The sequence below is a fragment of the Pavona decussata genome, unplaced genomic scaffold (assembly GCF_977016875.1).
Source record: "Pavona decussata unplaced genomic scaffold, jaPavDecu1.1 SCAFFOLD_41, whole genome shotgun sequence".
In the NCBI taxonomy this organism is placed as follows: domain Eukaryota; kingdom Metazoa; phylum Cnidaria; class Anthozoa; order Scleractinia; family Agariciidae; genus Pavona; species Pavona decussata.
Genome location: NW_028145463.1, coordinates 1,225,762 through 1,242,500, shown reverse-complemented (window position 1 = coordinate 1,242,500; position 16,739 = coordinate 1,225,762). Strand labels below are relative to the sequence as shown.

The 16,739-nt window shown below is 37.5% G+C and overlaps 1 protein-coding gene and 1 long non-coding RNA gene across 2 annotated transcripts in view; one reads left to right on the top strand and one right to left on the bottom strand.

The window, feature by feature from the left end:
* Window positions 1-16,652, bottom strand: part of LOC146482938 (uncharacterized) — a 25,437-nt gene extending 8,785 nt beyond the window's left edge. Inside the window, exons 1-8 of the mRNA XM_085106494.1 lie at window positions 16,389-16,652; window positions 16,162-16,265; window positions 15,129-15,218; window positions 14,323-14,371; window positions 1,245-1,338; window positions 897-980; window positions 459-712; window positions 249-337 (exon numbers count right to left, since the gene is read on the bottom strand). Coding sequence (XP_084962620.1) covers window positions 249-337; window positions 459-712; window positions 897-980; window positions 1,245-1,338; window positions 14,323-14,371; window positions 15,129-15,218; window positions 16,162-16,265; window positions 16,389-16,493 — 869 coding nt within the window. The 5' untranslated portion in view covers window positions 16,494-16,652. The remainder of the gene's footprint in view (window positions 1-248; window positions 338-458; window positions 713-896; window positions 981-1,244; window positions 1,339-14,322; window positions 14,372-15,128; window positions 15,219-16,161; window positions 16,266-16,388) is intronic.
* LOC146482939 (uncharacterized) lies at window positions 5,764-7,640 on the top strand. Its single transcript, XR_014864024.1, has 2 exons — window positions 5,764-6,451; window positions 6,493-7,640. It is a non-coding gene; the product is annotated as an uncharacterized LOC146482939 (long non-coding RNA).
* Window positions 16,653-16,739: the final 87 nt, after the last annotated feature.

The window sequence follows — 16,739 nt, the reverse complement described above, 5'->3', positions numbered from 1 at the left end:
AACCTCGACCTAAAAACCCCAAAACATGAATCAATCGATCTAAAATAAATAAACTTCCCTACTATGATGGAGACGTGTTCTATGGTTTTCAAAATACTATATGTGAAAGGCAGGTACCAAGCGCTAGAGACTAAAAAAATTGACGCCAACAGTAACTGTTAAACAGCGATGGCCACAAATTGCAACGATAAGTGCAAAAATGTTAAGTGAGCTTCTAAGAAGGCATAACTTTCAAAACGACTGAATACCTGGGAAACTTCCCAAAATCTTCTAGGCCATTAATTCGGTGATGGAAAATCTCACACATTACCATTCCCATGGACTGTGCTTGAACATCCTGGAGAAATGGAGAAAGTAAACAAACGAAAAAATGTTCTTCGATCTTCTTCATAAATTTTCAGCAAAAAGAGCCCAACAAAGAGTGGCAGTTAAACAATTTTCTGTATTTACATGCTCACCTTGCGACAATCAGACCATTTAATAACCTCCTCTTGAGCACGTTTTTCTTTATAAAACTTGGCTACCCATCCAGATGGAGAGCAGGCAAAATCAAATTCTGGAGGTAGATCTTTGACTTCCGCAGAATAGCATTCTCTAAAACCACCTGCTCCAATTTTGTTCTTTACTTCGACAACGATATCGTTCGTTCCATGCTTCCACTCCCCTTGGAAGGTGCGTTTGTTGACATCGAATAACTGGATCGTACAAAGATCTGTGGGAGAGAATCAATAAGGGCAACACGTATACGTGATTTCGTATTTATTACAACTATCTGGTTTGGAATGGGAGTGGGGGACAAGAAGATCTGGTAGTTGGAGAGAGAATTGGTTACGCGAGGTGAGAGGAGAAGTCAGAGAAGAGGGCCCATATATTTAATTTGAAGGAAAACTACTGACCGCAATCGGCTGGCATCAATGTCTCGCCGCACTTGCTGATCTCTGAAAGGATTTCATCAGGTAATTGAGATTTATCAACAACGTCTGAAAGAAAAACGAAAGAGGTTTATCTATAACTGGTGACCATGTATTAACTGGTCGTCCTTCAACTTTTAGCCTTTGGCAATTGTACTGATTATGACGTTGACTGGATTCTAAACTCAAACAGTTCATCTATCAACAATCAAGTATATGTTTTCAATGTTGTGTTTTATCCATTTCTGATCTAAGTATATGTCTACATGCACTTAAGACAAATTTCCTTGTTTTCCACCTTGTTCATAATTAAATTGCCGTATCGAGACCTACCAGGCTGATCGACGTTTTTCTGAGAGCAGGAGCCCATGGTTTCCTGCTGAGAGACGCTCGGATTGTCTTTTCCACCAGATAGCTGCGATACGTCCTAATTAAGAGATGAATGAAACTTTGTCGTCAGGTCGTCAAAAGATGATCAGCGAAAACAAGTTGATTAATAACATGAATGTTGAGAGTCGGAGCTAAGCATCCTGACTTCATTATGAAATATGTACGTGCAGCTAACTGTCACAAACACTGTGGTGCAACCTAATTCAAATGTTCTAAACGTTTCAAGATTGTTACAAGTGTCGTACACCATTGTTGGAGCAGGAACTTGAAACCCGCCCGACTTTACAGAAACAGTCTGGGTAAATGCCAATTTTGGACATCTCAGCGTTTTTGTATTTATTTTCTATTGTTTTTTTTTTCAAGAAATCCGAAAAGGCCTGCATAGTTTGTTGTGCGAGGATTCATCAATCTTTCAGAATTTTTTAAAAATAATTTTCGATCGTCTAAAGGGGAATTGGTAAATTTTTGGAAAATTGAAAATGTTGACTGGTATCTTTTATGGTGTAATTCGAGGTTAATAATTTATAGATGGATGCTGACAACTTGGAATACTAACTCGCGTAGTGATCGACGTCTGGTGGTGTGCACAAAATTCTCATACCCCTGATCTCTCATTTCTTTCCCAAAACATATCCTGTTTGAAATATTTACCCAGACTGCATCTAATTTAAGTGTAATAAGGTAGGTAAAGTCGTAATTCGCGTCTCAGTGACCCACCCGGCCGGGGCTTAGCCCGGTTTTCTGTAGCATGAAGCAACTAGGAGTATTGCTACTCCCTCCTGGATGGGATGCTAGTCCATCGTGCTATAAGTAATTTAAGTATAATAGGCAAAGTGTAATCAGTTCATGAGTTGCGTGAGAATACAAAGAAAAAGTTCTTGTCCCGAAGAAAGTCGAACCCATGACCTTCCACAGTTAGATCGTTAACACTCTTACGGCTACACCAAGACTCGCAGCTGGCGCTTTTTTTTTTTCAAGTGGAGTGAATCATGACCTCTTTTCCTACAAATGAAAATGGTCGGTTACAAGAAATTAGACAAGAATGATAAAGATAACACTTGCCCTAATGAAATGAAAAAAATGTACTATATTCATGTTTGCCTGTTACCAAAAGAATAAATTTTAATTTATGGACCTTTTGATGGACAAGATGATTTTGTGAGGGAAAAAAATGGTGTTTCATCCGGTCCAAAACCTCAGTTGTCAGGCAGATCTCCTTAATATATATAAAAGGAACGAAAATAGATAGGCATGACATAGAAAACGATTTCTACCCAAACATTCTCCACCGACACAGCACCAAAGCTCTTTAGAAACTAACCCCTTATTACAAATTAAAGAAAGAACAACAGAACAATGCCCCTAGCCCCCAAAACAACTCAGCGGAAAGCTTTCTGGGTTAAGCGAAAACAGAGCTTTTGAAAGGTGCAAGTAATACAGTTTTTCAATAAGGGCAAAAACAATATGAGCGGTACTAGTATTCTGGCATTACAGTATTAATTTAACGACCTCCCGTTAATTGCCGACAACTGTGTCGCTACTGTCTCGGCAATTATTCACAGCGTTCCGATAACTCGGATGCCTTACTACCTTAGCATTAACACTAAAACCATGACAGGGACTAGTCCTTCATGTAAGGCTGCACATAATGTCCCGAGCCACACCCATGTATGCAGACCGTGGTAGTAGCTGTAATGTAGTTATTGTACTTGTAGTATCTGTAGTAGTTGCAGTACCTGCTGCAGCTGTAGTTCGTGTAGTATGGCATCTAAAGGTAGCACTTGTAGTATCTTTTATAACCGTATTACCTATAGTAACCGTAGTATCTGTTGTACCAACAACAGTGACTACAGAGGTTTGCTTGCGCCAACGAACAGCGCAAAGGGTATTTTGGAAAATTTGAGTAGGGGTATGCGCTTGGCTGAGCTCTCCCACGTTTCAAAACGCTGCGCCGCCTCTGCTACTACTACTACTACTAGATACCACAGCTTCTACAGATACTAAAGCTACTACGGTTGGTACAACTACGACGGGACTACAGTTACTACTGCACCCACTGACGCTCACCAATATATCTGCATGCATGAGTGTGGCTCTGGCTTAAAAGAATCACTTTTCCTGAGCTTTTTTCTGGGTACTCCCTTATATGGGCTATATAGGTATGTGCGGCGCCAAAGGGTATGGTTTTTCGGCTGTTTTGGTCATAAATAGGGTATCGCTTTTAGCCATTTTGGTAATAAATAGGGTATAGATTTTTGCACTCTAGTCCTGGGTTCGATTTTTTTTTAGAAGAAGCTACTTCAGGTCATAAATAGGGTAGGGAAAATCGCAAATTTTAGTCATAATTAGGGTAGGGAAAATCGCAGATTTTAGTCATAAATAGGGTAAGGGTTTTGGGAAGCGGGCCGCACACCCCTACCCAATTTTTTTTGGAGTACCCCCCCCCCCCGGGGGGGGGTTTTCATGATTATTGAACTTCGCGTTATCTAAATGCTTTTTGTGCGTGTTTATATTTCCCTAATACGTATATTTTGAACTTCACGATACATAAATGCGTTTTCCGCCGATGAATACATACATACTTCGTACACATGTGATCCTGGGCCCAATGACTAATTAAGGTGGCCGAACACAGTTTGCGCGCTCTTTACATCGATCCCTCGATTTTATACTAAATGGATCAAAGGTAAGTTTTGCTCTTAAAATAACTTAGTTTCTCGTTTGTGAATCCTTCTTCATTTATCGCCGAACAAAGAAAGTGTGTTCAAAATGAGCTAAGCCTTTTTGTACGCTTTTCATCTTTGCTGAGAAAACCTAATTAAAAGCCACGCATGCGCATTGGAACAAAAAATTGTGACTGGTTGTTTTAATGCAAATGAACTGTTTGCTAAGGAACCGCTCGTTCGAATTTCGTGAAATTTGACAAAACAGTATTTTACTAAAAGCGTAACTTACCCAAAAACCAAAAACAGAATCTAACAGAGGGTATCTTCAAAAAACATTAAAGTGCAAAACCAACATTTACAGGAGATGTCTGTTAAAATTACATGAAAGCAGCGTCACTATGTCAAAAAATTGAAAAAATCTAACGAGTGCATTTTCTAAAAATTAAGAAAAACCATTTATTTGTGGACGGTTAATAGCTTTCTGCGTTGCGGCACCTTGCACAACAAGAAGTATCAAAATTTATTCCTTCTTAGTTAATCTTGCACCATGCTAATTTCGGGTACTCAGAAGTACGTAGTTTTCAAATAATGTTTACTAACACCTGTGTACTGGAAAACTGTGTTTGGCCACCTTAATAGAAATTCTTCCAAAAGATTTTTGTCCGTTAGATTTGAGTTCGACTTTTGTTTACCACTAGCTTAAAATTCTTTCTCAAAAACATTTAAATAAGCGAGATGAAAACCTCTGTTTATGATTAATCGGGGCTTAGCGTTAATCAGTTTTCGGCCTTGGTATATCTGCAGGAAACCCTTTTGGTTTAAAGACCGCTTGCAGACGCCCTCAACAATTAAAAGTTGGTAACGTCGCCTCCAATACCAGTATCAGCGCCTTATACATAACCTCTCAAAAGGAAAAGCATATCCCAGAGTTTGCCAACAGGGCTCGGTAGCCGAAGCCCCTCAAGAAATTGCTCTGGGTACCTAAACTTTTTGCAGCAGCACCTAACACTTCACATGTTGGGCTCCTTACTCCTTGGCTTTTGGCCTTGTGGGCCCCTTGAAATTTTTCTGGGGCAAAAGCCTTGATATCTGTAACAACTATTATACCAATTATAAATCTTTCTTTGCCTGCTTATGCTGTAGGTTTTTGTTACTAATTTTTAATACAACCACCCATTTTCCTTAATGCCCTGTTGATACAACCATTAGGAATGCAACGCAGCTTAAAATACACAAATTGACAAGGAAAAAGTCAAATTATCTTTTAAATCTGTATTAAGTAACTTATTTTAACTAAGCTCACCTTGCAATTCATACTTCTTTCCTTTTTTGTTACTCGCATAATTGACACTATTCCATTAATCCAAGCAGAATTCCATGGCCCATCGAAGTTCGTATGAGCGAGGTTCCACTTTAATCACAATTTCTGTTGTATTGTTTCCCTACTTAAACCCAACAGTGTATAACCTCGGAATCATGCAAGATATAAACACTAATAACGAACAGGCCAAGGGTGTGTATGCATAAGGGCCTCACGTTTAACCAGAATTTTAGCCAGAAACTGAATTGTTAGACATTCAAATGGTATATTGACGGCTCAAAAATTCAAATTGGTTGTAATTTGAGTGTAAGAACATTTACCTTTCGATGGTTGGTTATTAAGTTTTTATCAATTTGATTTTGATCCCGTGGATTTCTGACAACTTTCAAAGCCGAATTTTCTTCTTCCTTTTCTTGTGATATCCATAAAAACCAAACTTTGACTGCTTTGATTAAAGGGGAAGTATCATGTAAATTTGATGTAATTTCAAAACCCCAAAATGTTTGTCTGTCAGCAGAAACAAAGAAGTAAATGTCAAGTTTGTTATAAATTATCACCCCAGTGTAATAAAACTGGCGATTAGTGCCTCTAGCCAAAGACGGAGTAGGTCGGAATGGATTGGAACTTGAAAAATATTAGGCTAATGTTTTTCAAGTTCTCGCATTTTTGCTTCCAAAATGAGCTAGAACAGATCACGAGTTGTTCCTTTCAAGAATTGAGTTGATTTCTTTCCTCTCGTCATTCTAGAATTATTTGGCAGCTGATTGAAGGTCTTATTTCATCATTTTTAACAAAAGATACCAAAAACCCCATGATACTTCCCCTTTAAACTGTACTAAAGCCTATGTAGCAACTCTATTTTGCTTGGAGTACTTTGACTGTTATACTTCGTTGTTCTGTTGAACTGGCGCTCCTAAAATTTCTGTCAACAGAGCATATATTGAAATAAGTTATATTTGAAAGAAAACAAAAGGAAACAGATGCCCAAAATTTTGAGTTTAAAATTAAGAGCACCAGCGTGTTGAGACAGGCCTCTGTTTTTTTTTTAAAAACCTATGACAATATAATTGCGGCATAGCAGCGGTCAACATGATTTCAGTACTGGCTTCTGTTGTCATTTTGTTATTTAAAGATCTAACTCCATGGTCATTAACAAAAAGGAAGTCTTACTCGAGGTTGGGGGAGGTTAACTTGTCGGCAGTAGCATTATTGCATTTTATCTAAGAGTAGTCAAGTCAAGCACGTAGTCATTTAGCCACAGCACGCTAAGTTAAGAGCTTTCATTGATGACGGCCTCTTCTTGACACAGCCAGGTTGTGGGGAATGTAAGCCAGGCAATATGTGAAGAACTATTGCAAGACATTTCGGGGAATGGGTATGATCTCCCCATGTAGTCATTTTGACTTTCCCTCTTGCAATATGTTCCTCACATACCATCTTTCCTAGGTTCCTTGCAATCTGCATGCCTGATGAAGGCCACATCAGTGACAGTCACTTAACTCATTCATTTTGCTGCAATATGAACACGAGCTTTACCTCAGTGGTATCTTTATTTCCTCTGGTTAGTGGATAAAAATTAGTTACTAAATGAAAATCTAATAATGTTTCTAGCTTCCTACATACATTACAATTAAGAACACGGCTGTTTAGACATCTTATGAAGAGCAAAGAATGTCCTGCCCCTTATTGGACTTTTAAGCAGTGATAACCTCCAATTTTGAGAACAAAACACCTAGAAGTTATAAAAGATTTAACTTAACTGGATGGTTCTCTCTCTCTCACCTTCTTTTTCTTTACCCTTTTCTTTTCTTGTTTTTTTTTCTTTCTTTTTTTTTTCTTTCTCTTTATATATTTTTTTCTCGCTCTCTCTCTTTCTCCCTGGTGTTTAAGAAATATTCAAAATATAAAAATTTGCTTTCAATAACAATATTTGATTACTGTTCATAATTACATTACTGCATGAAGACCTTTTAACCTGAAAAAGTTTTTAGCAATTCTTGGACATATCCTTGGCTACATTTTGATGCTTTCCATTCTCACAATCAAGAAATGTAGGAAGCAGAGTCATCAGTTTTAACGTCGAACTAGACAACTCTACCATAAAAAATGTATTTTGATTGGCAGGAACTGATCAAAAAGTTGTCAAAAGATGCCAAAAACTGATAAAAAATATATAGTATTAAAGACTTTTTCAAGTGTCAAGGCAATGTAATGGCTCTTTGTTAAAGGAGGTCATTCCAGATGTTATATATTTTTCTAAAACACAAAAGCTACACACTGAGTAATTACACTGTGTTGTCACTTATGATAGGTTCAGCCTCTGAAGTGCTTCGCTTCATCCAAATTAAAATTCCTTTCTTAAAATTATCTAAATTGAAAAACACCAATTTGAACAGCACTTCAGTAGCCTGGCTGCTTTTTTGTGACGTCATTCTGTCCGATGAAATTGGTATTAAGACTGGCAGAAAATGCCATTGTGTTCTTTCCAGACTGTAATCTATATCCAAAAGACACAAAGAGAGGGATATAACATTTCATAATTTGCCAGTAAAATACAAGAGCTTAGTAAAAAAGTGGCTCAACCAGAAGAGAGATTCAGACTTCAAAAGAGTTGGATAAAGTTGCATTTTAGTGGATAACAATAAAAAAAAAGCGTAATGAATATAAGAATAAATATATAAATATGACAGGTATTAAAAGTAAGTAAGTAATTTATTTCATGTCAAATACACAGGGGGTGGTCTCCCAGTCCCCCGAGCAAGTGGCTCAATGATCTTAATGTCCAAACGTTTTGGCTACTTGCATAAGCCTTCTTCAGGGGTAATAAAATACAAGCGAAGTGACAAGTCTATTTAAGATCGCGTAGTTGCTTGTAAAAACGGAATATATTAGAGAGTTAGTTTTGTCCAATAAAGTCAAGGCCCTGTACTCTTGGGGCAGGTATATGCCGTCATTGCGATTGAGTGGATTTTTACACATGTTGCTTTCCCTTGCTACCAAAAGGCGCCGGGTTCGCCAACCTGAAATGGCGCGTAATATTGTAGACGATTCCCACAAGATAGTGACCAGGCGAGTGCAGATTTCTTGGGATGTTTTTGTTCAACCACTTTTTGGTGTTCTCTGAGTCGAGTATTAAATTTCCGTTTGCTCTGCCCGATGTAGAGTTTGTAGCAAACTTTGCAAGGAAGAGTACAGGGCCTTGACTTTATTGGACAAAAACTAACTCTCTAATATATTGTTTTTACTAGCAACTATGCGATCTTAAATAAACTTGTCACTTCGCTTGTATTTTATTACCCCTGAAGAAGGCTTATGCAAGTAGCCGAAACGTTGGGACATTAAGATCTTTTTAATACCTTTCAACCAGTGTAACATTTTTATATTTATTATACAACCACCTGGTTACAAATCAGTTTTTAAACCAAAGAAAAGCCATTAAAATAATTATTTTGAATTCTGGTAACACTTTAAGGAACAGAACCAAGAAATTGAAAGTTTTACCTGCTGACAGATGGTAAACTTTATCAAAGTTGATTTCCAAGCCAGTTTATCCACAAGAAAGGGCATCACTAAGAAGACACATTATTTTTGTCAAATCACTGCACATGATAGTTTGCAAAAACAGGGATGCGTGCGAGTAAGTAAGTTATTTTGTGCAGTTCAAAATTACCTTTCCCTTGATCTGGTTGGATTCAGTTTACATAGAGATTTACCTCTCAATCAGGTGAAATTCTCAGGTTCTTGTTGGGTTGCCTTGAGGTGCTTACCAGTTGGCAAAAAAATCTGGAAATTTTGGTTTGAAGTCAAGTGGTAAGGTAATTTTCCGGAAATTCCGTTCCGAAATTGTGGAGTACCTTCAGATGTACTCCCCTTTTTCCATTTGGAACGGAACCGCTGAAAATTCCTTACTATGTGAATGAATCCTCCATTTCCACGCCTTTTCCAACTAGAGCGGGACAAAACACCTGGTAGATGATAGATAAATGGTAAGCGCAATCTCATCCAGTTGGTCGGTTGAATTCAGAAAATCCTCACCATTATGCAATGATTTACAGCAACCGCATTTTTCCTACAAATGGTAAGCACCCTTGGATTTGGAATCTTGTCAGAATTCAAAATAATTTCAATGGCTTTCCTTTGATTGACCTCCACCAAAATGCAACTTTATCTGACTCTTTTGAAGGAGGTAGGTTGAATGTTATTGGTAAATTATAAATATAAATTATAAATCATAAATTTATAATTATAATAAATTATAAATTACACATCTGGTTCTCAAAGTAGAATATTCTCAACATCTCTCAAAGTCCAAAATTTACCATGATTTGATCTGCCTGCATAGCTGGTGGTAATTTGGCCACAAGCTAATATACATGTATAGTGTTGGTGGCCTTGCTACGAGAAGAAGCATGTGCTAGACGGAAATACTATACATCAGAAAACCAGGGTTTTTTAATGCTGCCCACTTTAATCACCCTCGCTGACATAACCAACCAATCAGGGCAAAATTTGTTGATTATGTTTGTGGGTCACAGTCTGGTGTGTGTTGGAACACATCAACAATTAAACCAATTAAGAGGTTCAAAAACTTAGGAAGAAAGCACAAATGACGAAGGTTGTGTGCTGCTAATCAAAGCCTAAAATAATTTGGCAATAGCCCATTTTACAGTTGTGTGCTTAGTGACCTGGCCTTGGATTGGAAGCGAGGCTGGGCGTGACCTTGTTTTGATACAAACCTCATTGCTTTTCATTTGTAAATGAAAACTAGTTAGCATGAGAACAGCATGATTTATATGTGAAAAGCAGTGAGGTTTGTATCAAAACAAGGTCACCCCCAGCCTTGCTTCCAATCCAAGGCCAGGTCACTAAGCACACAACTGTAAAATGGCCTATTGTCAGAAAATGGCAAGATACCAAGTACAGCAAATGAAGAGACTGAAGCATTGGATACAAAGCAGAAATTGATGATGCCTGGTTGATTGTGTTCCACAATGGGGTGAATTAAATGTGGAAGATTTGTGTGCTTAAACACACCGTGAGACAACTGAAAATGACAATCAATGGTAAACCCTAATGGCAGTCAATTTTAAATGTTTGGTGCGAACTTGAGGTGCAAGTTAACCACAAACAACTGACAAGATCCTCATGAAGTTTTGCTACAGGCTGTAAAAAAAGAATTTTCCTGTGTGCACAGACTATTAAAAATCCCATAGTTTTCTTCAAGCATGATTTAAAATAATTGCTTCTCTATTCCCCCCACAGCTGACAGTGCTGCTCGTTCCCCAACACCCAAACTTTGGGTGCGTTTCTTTGGGAGAATCCAAAAACAGATTTGTGATCTCAGTTCATTCAGATCATGGTGCATCAAAGGAACTGACGAATTCTTGTCCAGAGTGGATTCGTCGGTTCCTTCGATGCGCCATGATCTGAATGATCTGAGATCACAAATCCGTTTTCAGATTCTCCAAAAGAAATGCAACTTTTGTCTTTGTCCAACAAGTCAACACACCAGCTATGCAGGCAGCAATTTGCCACCTATAAAATTTTAATTGTTTATTTCATAATTTCCAACAGCTGAAAAGTTGCTACAACTTATCTGATGCCAAGTGATACACAGTTCAGCAATATTCAACATTTGTTGCTCAACATCAAAATGCTGAGTGATTTCTAGACTTATTGGTGCTTTGATAAATTGTGCAATGTTTCCTTTTGCTGTCCAACAAAGTGTGAATGTTATTGAATGGCATACTTTCAAAAATGCATGTTAGACTGTTCAACATTTTTTTGCTCAACAAATGTTCAACTATGTATCATTGGCTTGATAACTACAAAACACATGTACAGGACTGACAAATATTCTTCAAGGTGTGAAATTTCCATCAGCAACTGGTTTCCAAAAAGAGCCTGATTAAAGATATTGCATAACAAGTTCAAGGTAAGTAAGTACATTGTACAAGTCATGATCCTGCCCTCCAAATTATTGTATAGTATGCACAAAATTACAACCAGAACTATCTCTTAAAATGCAACAAAATGAACTCAAAAAGCATTAAAAAATGACTTTTTCTTACTCAGAATATGATGCAAGTATTGTCTGATTGCTGCGCTAGAAGATTTGGCCTTGAGATGAATAATCATGAATGTAATTTGAAAACAGTGTGATGTGCCTAACCGTGGCTATCCATCAAATTTTGTTCTACAAGTTAGCTAACCAGGATAACTTCCTCCTTGTTCATAAAATACAAAACAAAAATGTTTTCAATAATTCATTATGGCCTCACTTGCCTGTTGGACTTTGCAAGGAGGCATGACCGTTAATCAAATTCGCATATCCTGATTGGCTAACTTGCAAAGAGGTTGTTGGGTGGCCACGGTAAGGCGCATCACACTGTAAACAATAAGGCACTTAAGTAAACTACATGTATCATGTGGCAGTAAATAAGAACAACTATGAATAATGATACAATAATAATAATAATAATAATAATAATAATAATAATAATAATAATAATAATAATAATAATAATAATAATCAGGGCTTGAAATAACGGACAACGGACAGTGTCCAGACTGATTGGCGAGTTGACCGGTCAACCTTTCGTCATGCCGGTCATGTTGACCAATCACATTCCATCTTATTGAAAATAAAATAAATTAAATTTCCATGCTGTTCAGTTGTTATCAGTATGTAGCGCGTAACTGTGTATTGCAGAACTTTGATCATTATATTTGGAGGCACCAGACAAATTTAATGTGTACGATAATGATTTTTAACATGTTATGGGCTAGTCTTAGTATCTTACAGACAGCGTACCTATTAATACACATAAGCTTATTTTCATTCCGCCGATGTAATTTATTTTTATTGTTGACAATGAGTGCTATAAGCTCTAAGCAACGACTTTTTTATCTTATAAATTTGTCCGGCCAGAAACGATACGTGACCGAGCTAAAATGAATTTGGCCGGTCATGTGTGTCCAGAGACTCTCCGGAATTATTATTTCAAGCCCTGATAATGATAATAATAAAATACAACAAAGCTGCTAATACTTCTGATCTGATTACTTTGTTTGAGTTATGGAAGTTGTATGAAGTATAGATTGGTTGATCCCACATTTGAGGCCTTTTTTGGACTACATGTAAAGTAGTGATATCAAGTTTACCATGGTTAAAATGTCTGCTTACATCTATATGTATGTTATAAACTGACTTTTCTCACTTTGCTTGTAATGATAAAGCAACACCTAGCCTGCCACATAAGCACAGCATGAAAAGAAACATAACTATAGTAAAGCAACCTGAATTGACATAGTTTAATAAAACCTTCACAGAGGGTGCTTCAGAAATCTCTCACATTTCTGCCTTCAATACATGGCTTCTGCTCCTCAGTTTAATCTACAGTGTGTTGATAACTCAAACACCAAAATTAATCAGCAAAATTGCAAATTATAGTAAAAAACAGGGACAAGAAACCAAAGGAAGCATGACCTGTCTGGATAATTAGTAGTACACACAACATCAGCCCTCTAAAAATGTACTGGCACTGGCAAATTTGCTGATCATTGGCTGCTTAAATGTAGTTTGCAATACCTTACTTGCAGACACCTTAGGACTTACCTTAACCAGGGTCCGAAATTGCGCTTTCCTGGTTGCCAATGCGACTAAAAATTTTGCACTGGCGACCAGAATTTCACAACTGGTCGCCAGCGGGAAATTAACTATTTCATGCCACGATCATATACAAACAATAACTTTGATTTTCAGCCAAATCGATAAAAATAAAATTCAAAGCCGCCCGCCGATTGGTCACTCACTTTTTACCTTTCCACTACTTTTGAAGTATAAAACGGATTTTCCTGTTATTATAAATCTATCACAACGCTTCACAGCTCGAGCAGTGCGAAGCTTCGCCGTCATGATTTTTGAACGAGAAATGCTGCACGGTTGTGGCCTGGTGCGAACAACATGGCGATCCGTCGATCGTCTTGACAGAACGCGAAAGGAAAGATCGTTTACGGTTTTGAACATAGAGCAAAGAACCAACCATTTAGCAGTCTTATGAAACTGCGTATATAGCCGGCATTCGATTTGTTCGTCGTGGTTTTTCAGTGGTAGGTGTATAAATTGCCATTGCGGCCCCAAATGCATTCTCTTCGTTCTGATTCTTAAAAGAAAAATTGGCGACCAGAATTTTCCATCTGACAACCAAAAATTTTGGTTTGTGTTTTGCTGCGAAGGAAACATTTTATTGACATTTTTTTTTTTTGCTTTTTGGCGACCACATTTTTCCATATGGCGACTGAAAAAAAAAAAATTCAGTCACCACTTGGCGCCTGCCTAAAAAAGTAAATTTCGGACCCTGTTAACACTTGACAGCATCATTTTATGATCTCCAAAGACACCCTCAGGGTGTTCATTTAGGCATCAGAAATCAGAGAATTTCCCATTTACTACGCTGAATTCTCTGGCGAACGTTCAATAGCTTATGATTATTTTTTACTCAGAAGTGGGCCTCTTTCAAAATTTTCTCCTGCGATGTTACACCTTTCTCCTGCTACTAGAATTCTCAATGAAAACCCTGCATCCTTGTGCTAATGATATTTGGTTCATCATTATTCTGTCAGGCAATCTTTGGTCAACAGTGGGAGCCCATTTTGAAATTTGGACATTGTGTGCACATTCAACTTCCATCTAATTTGAACCATCAATGATTCAAAATTTTCCTAGCTTTATCCAGGAAAAATTCACTCCCAAATCCCTTCACATACTTTTTAAGCAAAATGATAGCAAAGAAGCAAGGTAATTCCTTTACCATTTACAGCCAATGTACACTCTACACAATCAACTTACCTCTAATACCTTGAATCTCACAAAAACATCTCTGATCTGACTGGGAGGTCATGGGTTCGACTAATGGGTACACTGATTTTTACACTTTGTGTCTTCAACAAATCTGTTATTCCTAAATACGATTTTTTAGCCTCAATAATGTACGTATTTGATATTTAAAGAAATGATCTGCCTTAAACTTACGTTTACCACTTTTTGTTTTGATTCCTGAGTCATCGCCTCTGAATTAAAGCTAAAAGAAAGAAGTGTTTGTAGTTAGCATAATAAATTAGTACATGTAATCAAATGGTGACCAAAGGCTCGGGAAATTATTAGAATTTTGACAAACACGCGTGAAATTATTTTCTAATAAATTCTCTAGTACACCATTTGTTTACCTTTTAACATCATGAGTGACAAACTACGCTCACAATCGTGGTCGGTTTCGTCTTGTTTACATATGCAGGCATAAAAAAAAAAAAAAACAACGCCTGTTCAGGACGAACAATCTCAGGGTCTTTCTTAAGGCCATTTCCATTACCCCAGTTCTCAAAAACCCTCACCCAGATAATTGTGCTCTTTTGTGTATTTAAGTTTTCTGTAGCATGTTTTAATGCCATAACATCTTTAAACCTGGACACCATCTTGGCACTGAGATATAGGAAACGTTGCCATAGCAATTTTGTAATTTAGTATGTGAGATTTTAAATGAACACTGAAATTTCATGCCCAAATTAAGGAGTAATTTGTCACCCATGATATTATAGTTGCAACTTTATACCTAAATTTTGGTAGACTGTGTTATGTGTTAGGCTGAGCAGAAAAAGAAAATGGTATTGTTCTAAAGATGCACAATAAGCTGTGGAATTTGATGATAGCATAAAACATTTAAGCCTGACACAGATAATACCTGTTTCAAAATTACAGGGGTGTTTCTTCTTGTCACTGAGGCTCTTAGGATGTAAGAATTCTATTTGCCTAAAGGTGGCAGTATAATATTTACAAGATACCTTGATGATGCCATCAAGCTAATATTCACAAGATCTGCACCATGTTGAGGTAAATTCAAAGAAGATTCATCAATTCTTCTCTTTGAGCTCCTGTATAATTTAAAAGAATATTAATTTTAACTATCTAATTATCCAAACAGGCCATACAAGGGAGACAAAACCAACATGCCATTAACAATCCTTTACTGTTCACAGGTATCTACAGGGCAACATGGCTATTGGGCTTCGTGGCTACGTGACTGCTTGGCTAGTGATGCTTAGGCAAAGCAGAAGAACTAAATTTTATTCCTATGGGGATTACCATACAGTTGGGTGATAAGAATGATAAAAGTTCATAACATGGACTTTTTTATTCAAATATGCAAGAACTGTTAAACTGAACTGATGGGACAACAACTGAATGTGACAGTAAAACAAAACAAGAAATTTCCACAGGTAAGTGGTTGCCTCATCTTTCCCAGCCAATAGCGACACTTTTTCATCTTCTTTATGCCATGAGATGAAGAGAAGCTAAGGGCCTATCTTCGTTGCTGCATAGAAGGGCTTTGGGGTGGCCAGGCACTCTCCGGTAAACATGGTTTTAAAAAACACAGTTGTGTTTCTTTTCAGCACCATTTTGTTACATTTATTAATTTTTTATATCAATACTATCCGATAACATTTTCATTAATTTTCTGGTAAATCCAAAATTAACGAAATTGCACTCTCTTGATGCATATAGAGCTTTTGGAATTGAACAATTTCGCAAACTTCCTTAAGTTCTTGCGTGAAAAGTGTCAAAAGGGATCGAAACAGCCGATATATTTCTCGCAAGTATCGAACCCAGTATCGATTATGTCCAGTACTTGGTATCGATATCACACCACTGACAGACGCTCTTTTCGCGTCGATCTGCTCTCGCAGGCTAAATGTCCAATCGAATTAATTAACATTCTTGCGATCTTCGCTGTTAAACAGGATAACGTGCCGATTGGTACAGCATTTTTCTCTTGAAAAGTAAAGCAAACAACAAAGTGGAATGTACAATACATACCCTGGCCTATCTGCCTTCGCTTTGTTCGCTTTCCGCGTGGACTGTCTCGAAACCTTCAGAAGCTTCGATCTTTGAATGCCAAGTTGATCACGAACCAACGGCGACTGATAGTAGAAGCAAAGGAAAAGTTTAAAATTAAGGTTGATATAACCTTGAATCATTATCTCTTAAGAATTTAACTTAGCTATGAAGCTACAGTACTAGTATAAGTAAAATTTATAACTTACATTCGTGATTTCTCGCAACGGACATCTTGGTCTTCGACAAGGCGAAGCTGTCGAATTCTTGAAACGCACGTCGTCGCGTCCAGTTTTACTTTTAGTAGGTGCCATTCTGTAGAGTTCTTCCTAAACAATTATTGAACTGCCTTTTGCTGTTTTGAACGTCTTCTTGCAGTTCGATTAGACGAATTCTCAAAAGAAGTGAAGAAACGCCCAGACCGAAACAAACAACAAGATGTCGGATTTTCTTCGCTTTGGATTTTCCGCGTCTGTATCACATGACTATCACGGGTTGTCTATTGACCAATCAAAACTTAGCAAATAAAGCCTCGCTTTTAAACTTTCAATCCGCTGACC